The sequence below is a fragment of the Hyperolius riggenbachi genome, chromosome 4 (assembly GCF_040937935.1).
Source record: "Hyperolius riggenbachi isolate aHypRig1 chromosome 4, aHypRig1.pri, whole genome shotgun sequence".
Lineage (NCBI taxonomy): Eukaryota > Metazoa > Chordata > Amphibia > Anura > Hyperoliidae > Hyperolius > Hyperolius riggenbachi.
Genome location: NC_090649.1, coordinates 284,153,106 through 284,165,333, shown reverse-complemented (window position 1 = coordinate 284,165,333; position 12,228 = coordinate 284,153,106). Strand labels below are relative to the sequence as shown.

The 12,228-nt window shown below is 46.0% G+C and overlaps 1 protein-coding gene and 1 non-coding gene across 2 annotated transcripts in view; one reads left to right on the top strand and one right to left on the bottom strand.

Moving 5' to 3' along the window:
* LOC137504782 (nephrocan-like) overlaps positions 1-1,980 on the bottom strand; it is a 49,172-nt gene extending 47,192 nt beyond the window's left edge. Inside the window, exons 1-2 of the mRNA XM_068233371.1 lie at positions 1,678-1,980; positions 1,220-1,548 (exon numbers count right to left, since the gene is read on the bottom strand). Coding sequence (XP_068089472.1) covers positions 1,220-1,548; positions 1,678-1,980 — 632 coding nt within the window. The remainder of the gene's footprint in view (positions 1-1,219; positions 1,549-1,677) is intronic.
* TRNAC-GCA (transfer RNA cysteine (anticodon GCA)) lies at positions 98-169 on the top strand. Its single transcript has one exon. It is a non-coding gene; the product is annotated as a tRNA-Cys (tRNA).
* Positions 1,981-12,228: the final 10,248 nt, after the last annotated feature.

The window sequence follows — 12,228 nt, the reverse complement described above, 5'->3', positions numbered from 1 at the left end:
TTTGAATATAACATTTGTCATCTGAATTATTCCAAATAAAGAAATAATCACTTCCTAGTTAGTGAGAATTACACAGCCTGGAAGCCAAGGAGCGTGAGGGGGTATAGCTCAGTGGTAGAGCATTTGACTGCAGATCAAGAGGTCCCCGGTTCAAATCCGGGTGCCCCCTTCTTTTGTTTTAATACCTCCTTTATAATATATGGCTTACTTGAAAGCTGCTTGGTTAAACTGTTACTATAATTCCCACGGCTCACTTCTTTTTTACGCATTTCAAGTCACGTAGTCCTTGTGCGGATGTGTAAATCTGTGCCGCATAACAACATGAATACAAAGTATCACATTAACAGCTGAGCTCTACTGACACCTAGAGACTGGAAATGGAAACTTTTTAATTATCCTTCAAATAGCTTACTTAGTGCACGATGTTCATAAGTGCTACATTGTTGCATGCTGCATTTTAGGGGCAAAGTAATACGAATATTTGGAGTCTATACTGTTGTAATTTGTGGAGTTCTCACTACAGTTATAAAAGCACAATAATGCAGTAGAATATTGCAGTGATAAAAGGAGCCATGCATTTGTATATTATTGCAGTGATTTGATCAGAATCAGAATCACTTTATTTCGCCAAGTACGGCAGGGCCATACTCGGAATTGCTTGTGGTACACATGGCATAGACATAGTATGAGGACAGACACCCAAACACATACCATTTATCAATTTATACAGGTAGCAAGACTTCAGTAGAGGTGTAGATCTGTCCTTCTCGTATAGCAGTCCCAGGCGCATTGGGAACCAGGGCCGGCAGACGGCGAGTGCTGGCACTGGGGCATGCTAGTAGGCAGGCCCCGACGGGGAAGGTTGGCGTTAAGCAGCCGAACCGCTTGGGGGTAGAAGGAGTTCTCCCGCCTGGTGGTTTTGGATGTTAAGGTTCTGTAGCGGCGGCCCCGCGGGAGGATTTCGAAGTAGCGACTGCCTGGATGGGAGGGGTCCCCGGAGATCATGGTGGCTCTCTTCATCATCCTAGCGGAGTGGAGGAGATCGAGAGGTGGAAGAGGAGACCCAATGATCTTCTCTGCGTCAGATATGACCCTCTGCAGTTTGTGTTTGTCGCTGGCCGTTGCACCCGCGTACCAGACGATGACTGAGGAGCAGAGGATGGATTCTATGGTTGCGGTATAGAAGCTGGTTAGCAGTTTCCGGGGCATGCCGAATCGCTTCAGTTGGCGCAGGAAGAATAGCCTCTGCTGAGATTTCTTCTGAATTCTGATGGTGTTTTGCTCCCATTTCAGGTTGTTTGTGAGGGTCGTGCCGAGAAACCGTACAGATGACACCCTAGAGACTTCGTTTCCCCCGATGAGAACGGGTGTGAGGGGAGGAGGGTTTCTCCTGAAGTCAATGACTAATTCAACTGTCTTAGCTGCGTTGAGTACAAGGTTGTTGTCTCCGCACCAGTTGCAGATGCTCTCGACTTCGCCGCGGTACTCCTGCTCTCCGTTGCTGCCAATTAGGCCGATTATGGTGGTGTCATCCGCAAATTTGATGACCTTCACAGAGTCAGCGGATGAGATACAGTTGTTTGTATAGAGGGAGAACAGTAGAGGTGACAGGACGCAGCCTTGTGGAGCCCCTGTATTTGTGGTTCTGACGCTGGAGTAACAGTTTCCCAGCCTCACCTGTTGCGTTCTGTTTGTCAGGAAGTGTTTGATCCATGCCCGAAGGGTGGGGTCTACTCCAAGCTGCGTCAGATTAGAGAGCAGGATATCTGGGCAGATCGTGTTGAACGCTGAGCTAAAATCCAGGAACAGGATCCTAGCATAGGAGGCAGGGTTGTCTAGGTGCTCCGAGACGTATGCCATGCAAGCATTTATGGCGTCCTCTACGGATCTGTTTGCCCTATATGCAAATTGGAGTGGGTCCAGGTGGGCGTCAGTGAACTTCTTCAGGTGGGCAAGGACCAGCCGCTCGAGGAGCTTCATGATGTTAGAGGTCAGGGCCACCGGTCGGAAGTTGTTGTGCTCGGTGCTGCCTGGTTTTTTGGGGACTGGTACGATTATAGATCACTTAAAACAGGAGGGGACTGTGCCCTCCGATAGTGACTGGATGAATAAGGAGGAGAGCACAGGGGCTAGCTGAACAGCACAAGTTCTCAAGCAGATCGACGACACCCCGTCCGGGCCAGAAGACTTCCTGGGATTTAGCTTGCGGAGTAGCCGGAGTACCTCAGCTTCATGGACGGCAGCAGGTGCTAGGGTGCCGGGTTCCCCCGAGGGGGGGGTCGCCTTGGCCGTGGCTGTTTGATCTGTGCGCTGGTCAGGTTGTCGCTCGAACCTGCAGTAGAACTCATTGAGCTCCTCCGCCAGTTGAAGGCTTGGGGTCACCGGCTGAGGAGCGGGTTTGAAGTTCGTGGCTGCCCTCAGGCCCTTCCATACTTCCCGTGTGTTGTTAGACTGGAGACAGAGCCCCAGCTTCTCAGAGTAGGCCCTCTTTGCTGATCGCAGCTCTCTTTTCAGGGTGTACCTGGCCTCCTTGTACTCTACAGTTGAGCCAGACCTATGCGCTTCCTCCTTGCGTTTCCGAAGTCGGCGAAGCTTGTCGTTGAACCAGGGCTTGTTGTTGGGGAAAACCCTGAAGGTCTTGGATGGTATGCACATATCCTCGCAGAAGCTGATGTAGGAGGTGACGTTTTCGGCCCATTCATCAAGGGAGGGAGCCTCGAGGGTCGACCAGTCGGTGGTGTCAAAACAGGCCTGGAGCTCCAGTTTTGCTTCGGCTGTCCATTTTTTGATGGTTTTGATGGAGGGCTTAGAAGTTTCCAGGAGCCTCCTGTATGTGGGGATCAGGTGGATTGTATTATGATCGGAGTTCCCCAGGGGGGCACCTAGAGAGGCCTTGTAAGCATTCTTATGGACCGTGTAACAGTGGTCCAGGGTGTTACAGTTCCTGGTAGGGCAGGTTATGTGCTGCTTGTAGCGGGGCAACTCCTGTCGTAGGTTCGCCTTGTTAAAGTCGCCCAGGATGATGACCAGTAACTCATAAATAACACTTACTCAGGCACTTAGCAGAAACGCAAGCTTTGCAGAAAACACTACGTTTTTGCCGCTAATGGAAGTCTATGGGCCGTATGAAAAACGCATATAAAAAAACGCATATTTGTTTTGTATGCCTGCATTTTCAAAAATGCTGGTTTGGTTGCATAATATTCCAAAACGCACATAATGAAAGTCAATAGCAACGCAATGTATTGCGTTTTTCAATGCGTTTTTTTAATATTAGTTTTGTGATATATTTCCGCTTCCTGTTGTCTTCCTAGTGATTTGCATAAAACACAATATAAAAACGCATTGAAAACGCATATGCATTTTGTATATGTGAACCGCAAATGCGTAAAAACGCACACAAAACGCTAGGAAAAAGCATATGTGGAAAAAAACGCAAACACACTAAAAAGGCACACACAAAAAAAACAACAACGCATATGACAGAAAACGTGACCTTTCACGCTCTGTTATGTGTGCACCCAGCCTTAACAATTCGAATTAAAGAGAAACTCCACTGACATGTCGTATATTTATTTATTGCTGTATATTGGTATGCAATCCTGCCCTACCAGTGATGTTTAGATATGCAGAATTCTTCTTCCAGTGGGAGACCAAGGCTGCTTTTACACTGTTGAAGTGCGATTGTTAAACAATCGCACCACAACATCCTCCACAAGTTGCACCGCGTATTACCGCTGTGGTTCAACCAAATCAATGAGGAATTCTTTCCATTTTAAGTATGCCACACCTCTGGGGTTACCGCACACAACACACTGCAACTCTCACTATTTCTGTGATCGCATGCGGTGGTTTTGGGTGACACAATGGGCCACTTGCAATGTGAAATGGAATAAGGACCCTTTCACACTTACCCCGTTCCATCATGTTGCACAAAAATGCTGCATTCCATCGCAAAAGCACGCTGTCACATTGATCGCGGTGCAGCAGCTGTCATCGTGGAAACTATCTGTGTGTTGTGCATGGTTGACCTGAAAGTGAGGCATTCATTGTAGTTCAACAGGCTACTGCAGCGTCTGTTTTGATGTGTGGTTAATAGTATACTATTGGTAAATAAAGATGTAACAAGTAATAAACAAACTAAAGATTAGATAACAGAACAGAGCACCTGAAGTGTGGCTATTATTAGTTTATGCTTATGCTGAGTGGTTCCTGTTTGTGGTATGGAAAGGGAGCACAGGCCAGACACCAGTGATGAAGGGGAAACAATTCCCATCAGGAATTCAGGAACATGAGGACATTAACCAGTCTCACAGTCTATGGGCACCTTATGCCCCATGAACAGTACATAATTACACGTTAATCTTGAAAATGCACAAGTAGAGCATTTAGTTTGTGAGCTGTGCTCATATTTTTGATTATCTGAGTGAATATTAGACAGTTTAGGGAAATTCTGTTCTAGCCTGCGTCTGGGTTCACACTACACAGGGTAGTAAACCATAGAAATGCTACCTATGACATGTCCGTTACAATGGATACCAACGGATATGGACAGACACAGCTGATCGTACATCAGATCTGCTGTGACTGTCCACATTGTGGCTGCAGTAGTGTGAATCTATCCTGAAACTGATTAACTGCTAAAGTTTCTCTGTAATTGAAATACAAAAATCAAAAACTGCACTTCTACTATCTGTCTTTATTAAAGCCTCATACACAAGCCTGAATTGAGTTGGCTGAGGCGCCGATAACGACCACCTCAGCCGACAATCAGGCATGTGTACGGCACCCGACGACGACCCCCGACGCCCAACCCGCAAGCAATTCGCCTGATGGATCTACTCAATCCCAGAGACACCGATCCCGCCCGATGATCCTATAGTTTGCGTAGCACCCCCACCCTGCCGCAAAACATCAGGCCTGCGCTGCTCGACGTCCCTCCCCCCACATAGCAACACAGCATGTCATCAGCTACACAGGAACAGATCTTTTGCAGATACTGATCGGTTGCATGTGTACAGCATCTTTGTGTGCAGCATCTTGCAAAGATTTCTATCTGATGGGGAGTTCAGCTCCATAGAATAAACTGTGTAGGTATGGCTCTCATACTACATGTAAGGGGGTAAGATTGGTCTGTGGTCTTTCATTTTCCAAAGACTATGGTCTGATGTGTGTATGAGCCTTAGAAAAAAACTTAAAATAAAGGTGAAAGAAGTGGCAGGTAGTGGGGCAGATTCACTAACCAGATGTAAAACTTCCATGCACAGGCAGCACACTGCAATATTACTGTTACTTGTGGCACCAATGTAGTGTGCGTTGCGTAAATAGTGTGACCTGCATTATGTAGGTTACTTCGGCATTGCGAATGTAACGTGCATTGCGCTATTTGTATAGCTCGTGTTACACTAACAACGTGGGCATTACCTGGATAATGTGGGTGTGCTAATTGCGCAATGCGTGCGACACCAGTGGCATAAGTACCAGTAAAATTGCTGTCTTCTGGTTACTAAATATGCCCCATTATCTGCCACTACTTTCACTTTTATTTTAACTTCCCTTATTACTGATTGATTGCTGCTATTTCCTATAGTAGCAATCATTCACTATTGAGTGCGTGTGTGCGCATGCATGAGCACTTGCAGGAGTTGGACAATGGCTGGACTGGTTACGCGACAGTGACACCCAAATACATAGTTTCCCTCCTTACCCCGCCCACAGGAAGCCATTCCACCATGCTCCATGCTGTTATCCCTCCTCCCCTTCCCATGGCATCAGTACGCATTGATTTGGTAAACCAGAGCAAAGCGACGTGTCTGTACAGCTCGATCCTGACAGGTGACATTAATGGTTTGTATATATGCATCTTTAGTGACAGCCAGTAGCGTAACTGGGGAACTTGGGGCCCCAGTATGAGTTTTATATGGGGCTCAAAGCATTCTATTGACATGAAGCCCCAAAACCTACTAAGGACAGTTTCAGTCAGGGCCGGGCCGAGGCATAGGCTGGAGAGGCTCCAGCCTCAGGGCGCAGTGTAGGAGGGGGCGCAGAATTCATTTAGCTGTCATTCCTAATTGTGTTTGAAGCAGAAATAAATAAGAAAAGGGGATACATGGCAGTGACTGCAAGCCAGATAACTAAATATTAAGGTGTTGGGGAGGTTGTGGGCCCTGTGGCGCCTCTTAGTCTAATAGCAATCAGTGTGTGATGGCTGCGGTGGCAAGGTTGGATGGGCGCACTTTGGCGTCTCAGCCTTGGGTGCTGTAGGACCTTGTCCCTGCTCTGGTTTCAGTGCCCGAGAGGTGTAATAAGAGTAAGGAGACAGTTAGTTAAGGATTGCTACTATTCAATACTATAGAGATGTTTATTACCAGCAAAGCATCAATGCAAAACTAACAAGCTGTATGAAGTAGGGACTCTAATGGGCCCCTCTAGTCCAGGGGCCCCGATGCAGTCGCAACCTATGCAGCCCCTATTGCTACGCCACTGGCGACACCTACATGTCTATTGTCACCTCCAACTATCTTCTATCTATGATGCTTAATAACACAACTTAATTGGATAGTAAACCTCCCTGTCCTTTTCTTTGACTGTGTCTCCTGGGGTTATCTTGAGATCAATGGCACACCATACACTGTTTGCTGAAGTCAAGAAATTTAGTGTATCTTAAAGAATGTAATTAGAGTACAGGTCAGTATCAGCACAATTTGAAAAGACTGATAGCAGTCTGTTTAGAGGCTGGTCCACTATCTTATCATTGTTTGTCCCCATTTCCATAAATTGTCCTGCAGACACTGATTAATAGACCACACACATTATAAGGTGGCATACAGGTTAACACTTATGCTAGGTACACATTATGCAATTTTCTGTCAGATCGATTATTTCCAACATGTCCGATCTGATCTCCAATCAATTTTTCCAAATGATTTTTCAGAAGTGAATGGAAAATCAATCGATCAGAGATCATACATGTTGGAACTAATCGATCTTAAGGGGCCCATACACCTAACTATTTTCCCGCCGATATACAGCAGCAGGGGTGCCTCTAGCCATTTTGTCACCCCAGGCGAGAAAACCTGTGGCGCCCCCCCCAAAAAAAATAATCGTAATGCGGCAGCGTTTCACTAGAAAATAATCATAAAGCAGCAGCGTTTCAACAAAAATAATCGTAATGCAGCAGCGTTTCACCCAAAAATAATCGTATTGCAGCAGCGTTTCACCCAAAAATAATCGTATTGCAGCAGCGGTTCACCCGAAAATAATCGTAATGCGGCAATGTTTCACCAGAAAATAATCATAATGCGCAATTGTTTCACCAGAAATTACACAATGCGGGCAGTGTTTCACCAGAAAATACACATAGGCAGGGCTCCACTTTCATGAGCCACAAAGGGGGACAGAAGAAGGCACAGGGAGACTGAATATGGCACACAGGGCGACATAGGGAGGCACAGGGGGGCAGAAGGAGGCATGAGGGTCAGAAGAAGTCACAAAGGAGGACATAAGGAGGGGGACAGATTAAGGCACAAAGGGAGACAAAAGGAGGCACAGAAGGAAATAAGGAGGCACAAAAAGCGGCAGAAGGAGGCACGGTGGGGGACAGAAAAAAACACAAAGGGGGCAAAGGGAGGCACAGGGAGACAGTAGGAGGCACAAAGGGGAACAGAAGGATGCACAAAGGGGGACAGAAGGAGGCACAAAAGGGTGACAGAAAAAGGCAGAGGGGGATGTATGGGGGCACAGGGAGGCAGAGGGGGACAGACAAAGCCACAGGGAGACAGAAGAAGGCACAAAGGGGCACATAAGGAGGCACAAGGGGACAGAGGATGGCGCAGGGGGTAGAGGTAGCACATGGGGACTGAAGAGGCACATGGAGACAGAATGAGGCACAAAGGGAGACAGAAGGAGGCACATGAGGACAGAAGGGGGCAGAGGTAGCACAGGGGGACAAAGAAAGGCACAAGGGGACATAAGGAGGCACAGGGGGACAGAAAGAGGCAGAGGTGGCATAGGGGGACTGAAGGAGGCACATGAAGACAGAAGGAGACACAAAAGGGACAGAAGGAGGCACAAAGGAGGGGGGGAGGATGTACAAGCCACTGCAACTTACGCTAAGCAGAACACCCATGGGGCGGGGCTTAGTCAGGGGCATGGCTTATGTCAGGGGGCGTGGCTTAATCCAGCAACATGGCGCCCCCAGGACCAATGGCACTCCAGGCAATGGCCTGTACTGCCTATGCCTAGAGGCTCCCCTGTACAGCAGATTCGATCACTGTGATCGAATCTGCTGTGAAATCGTCGCGCAAACGCTGACAGAACGATCGATTTCCATCCGAAATCAATCGTTCCCGTCGATCCGTCTGTGCGGAAGATTTTTCTCGAACGCCGGCAGGTCGGGAGTGCATCGATAGCGGCGTTCGAATGCCCGACGCAATACAGCGGAGATACATTACCTGTTCCGGCCGGCGCGACTCCCCCGGTCTCCGCTGTCTTCTTCTCTGCTCCGGGCTGCAGCCTCCTTGAACTTCCGGTCCCGGCAGGAAGTTTAAACAGTAGAGCGCCCTCTACAGTTTAAACTTCCCCTGGACAGGAAGTTCAGTGAAGCAAGCCAGCCGGACCGGAGACCAGCGCGGAGAAGAAGACAGCGGAGACCGGGGGAGTCGCGCCGGCCGATCAGGTGATGTACAGCTGGCGGGCGGCGGCAGCTGCACAGATTGTGATCGGTTTCATGCTGAAATTGATTCACAATCTGTTTGCAGTAAAGGCAGCAATACGATCCCTCTCTGATCAGATTCGATCAGAGAGGGATCTATCTGTTGGTCGAATCTGATGGCAAATCGACCAGTGTATGGCTACCTTTAAGGTGGCCATACATTAGCCGACCAAACAACCAACCAATTGACTATCCAATTTGATTATTATAATCGAATTGGATGAAAATTGGTGCTGCCAAGTGCATGCCTGATCGACAAAGCGACCAATTTCGGGACAGAAATTGGGTGCACAGTTGATTGCGCATGCTGCAAGATGTCGGGCCAAGTTGGTTGGTTGGGTGTGCGGCGGTACGGCGGCCAATTTGCGAACGAGAGACAAGACGACGAAACCCCCACCGCAATGTATAAATGTATGTTGTGTGTGCATTTAGACATTACCTGTCCAGTGTCAGCCTCCACGCGATTTCCATCCATTTCACCGGGTTCCGCATACACGCCGGCGGCGCATATCGTCTGACGTCAGACGCTATGCGCCGCTAGCATGTATGCGGCTGTTACCCGGCTGGACGGACATCGTGCGGAAGCTGCTACAGGACAGGTAATGTATAAATGCACACACTACATACATTTATACGTTTTGGGGGCAGCGGCCGGGAGGATGCGGCAGGCTCAGCCGATTCCCTGATGATTTCATGCTGAAATCGGACCGGAATCGGCCTGTAGTGTATGTGCAGATTCGACCAAGAGACAAATTTATCTCTAATCAGATTCGATTAGAGATAAAGTTGTCTCTTGGTCGAATCTGCCCATAATCTTCTACTGTATGGCCACCTTTACAGTAAATCTGTCAGAAAATTGCATAGTGTGTACCTGGCATTACGTTGGTATAAATGTTTTTGCCTTAATTCTGGCAAATCAGAACTTTGCATGGAAATTAATTTAGCAAAAAAGAAAAAAAAATGTGAACTTAAAATGAGTATGTATTTTTATAGCACTGAAATCTAAAACAGCATTACTAGTCATGTTAATAACTTTCCCCTTAGAAGAGCTCACAATCTAAACCCTACCAGTCATATTCTTCTGTTCTCATCAGAGACTAATGATGATTCACATGATTCAATTTCCTGTCCGATTGACGGATAATCTGATGGGAAGTTGTATTGTGTGTACATGTCCAAACTGCTCCTGATCCATAACAGGATCGTTTTTCCCATAACTTCTGAAAATCAATCCCTTTATCGAATAGGAGCAGACCGGACATGTCAGAAATAATTGCCTGATTCCCGGGAAATTGCATCTACATGCAATAGATTTAACCACCGCAGTGACTGATTAAGACCTCCTCGGCTAGCTTTCATTAACCTATTTTGGTTCCTGGACGTAGAAACTACGTCCAGGAACCATGCGCGCTACCGCGGCTCCCAGCCCGCGGTTCGTTAGCCAGGAAATCAGTGAATCGGGCTATGGTGCCCGATCACTGATTCCTCTCCCCTGCTGAAAAAGCGACAGCTTCTCTCGGAAGCTTCGCTTTTTCTGGCTGTAACGTACCCCATGCGTCGCTCTAAGCGTGTGTTACGCTTAGAGTGACGTCATGTAAACAAACTCATGGCCGCCATCTTGTGGCCAAAAAGTAAAACTACAACTAAAAGTAAAAAGAATAAAATTCAAACACACATTTACATTATAAATCACTTGTTTACATCCCACCCTCCCAAAACTACCCAAATAAAATGTTTAACCACTTTACCCCCACGCGTACGGATTTCTCCGCCCATTTTTTCCCTCCTAAAAAAACCAGGGACGGAGAAATCCGTACCTTCCGCGCTACCGCCGCTGTCCGCGCTCCCGCCGCTCGTGCGCGCGCACCCGCCGCTCGTGCACGCCGCCGCCCGCTCACCTGGAGATCAATGAACGGGAAAATCCATTCCTGTTCGTTGATCTAAGCCCCCGCAATGATCTGCTGCATCTTTCAGAAACAGCGAGATCATTGTGAGTCTCCCAGCCTCCTACTGCTTCCTGTAAGCGTCCTTCCGGACGCTTACAGGTCGCATGTAAACAAACACTCTGTGGCCATCTTGTGGCCAAATAGTAAACTACACCCTAAAAGCATTTTACATATACAAACATTACATTTACACAATAAATTAACTCATTACCTCCCACACTCCCCAATTTTTTTTTTTTTTTTGTAATTAAAAAAAAAAAAAATACAATAAAAAAAAAAACATAAATAGTTACCTTAGGGACTGAACTTTTTAAATATTTATGTCAAGAGGGTATAACACTGTTACTTTATAAACTGCGGGCTTGTAATTAGGGATGGATGCAAAACTGAAAAAAATGCACCTTTATTTCCAAATAAAATATTGTCGCCAAACATTGTGATAGGGACATAATTTCAATGGTTTTATAACCGGGACAAATGGGTTAATACATTTCATGGGTTTTAATTACAGTAGCATGCTTTATTTAAAAACTATAATGGCCGAAAACTGAAAAATAATAATTTTTTACCACATTTTTTCCTATTTCCCCATTAAAACACATTTAGAATAAAATAATTCTTGGCATAATGTCCCACCTAAAGAAAGCCTAATTGGTGGCGAAAAAAACAAGATATAGTTCATTTCATTGGGATAAGTAATAATAAAGTTATAGACGAATGAATGGAAGGAGCGCTGAAAAGTGAAAATTGCTCTGGTGGTCAGGGGGTAAAACCCCTCAGTGGTGAAGTGGTTAATATAAAAAAAAAATTACAATTAAAAAAAAAACATGTAAATATTTACCTAAGGGTCTAAACTTTTTAAATATCAATGTAAAGATGAAATACTTCTATATTTTTTTTTATTTTAAACTTGTAAATAGTGATAGATGCAAAACGGAAAAAATGCACCTTTATTTCCAAATAAAATATTGTCGCCATACATTGTGATAGGGACATAATTTTAACGGTGTAATAACCGGGACATATGGGCAAATACAATACGTGAGTTTTAATTATGGAGGCATGTATTATTTTAAAATTATAATGGCTGAAAACTGAGAAATAATGAATTTTTTCAGTTGTTTTCTTATTCTTCCTGCGAAAATACATTTACAGTAAAGTGGCTCTTAGCAAAATGTACCCCCCCCCCCCACAGAAAGCCTAATTGGTGGCGGAAAAAACAAGATATAGATCAGTTCATTGTGATAAGTAGTGATAAAGTTATAGGCTAATGAATGGGAGGTGAACATTTCTCAAGTGAAAACGACGGAACGCGAATGGGTTAAGTGCCTATTTACACCAACAGGGAATTGCGACCATTTACCTCACACAATTTCAGATGCTGAATCACAGCCTATTGAAATCAATATACTTCACCCATATCGCGTGTGAGGAAAACAATGCTGCATGCTGCAGTTCTTACAGCTTGCATCCAACTCCCCATAGCCATGTATTGCATGGTAATACGGATGCAAATTCGCATCAACACAGTGGAAATGTAGCCTTACCTGTGTACAACGGCTGCCTGAC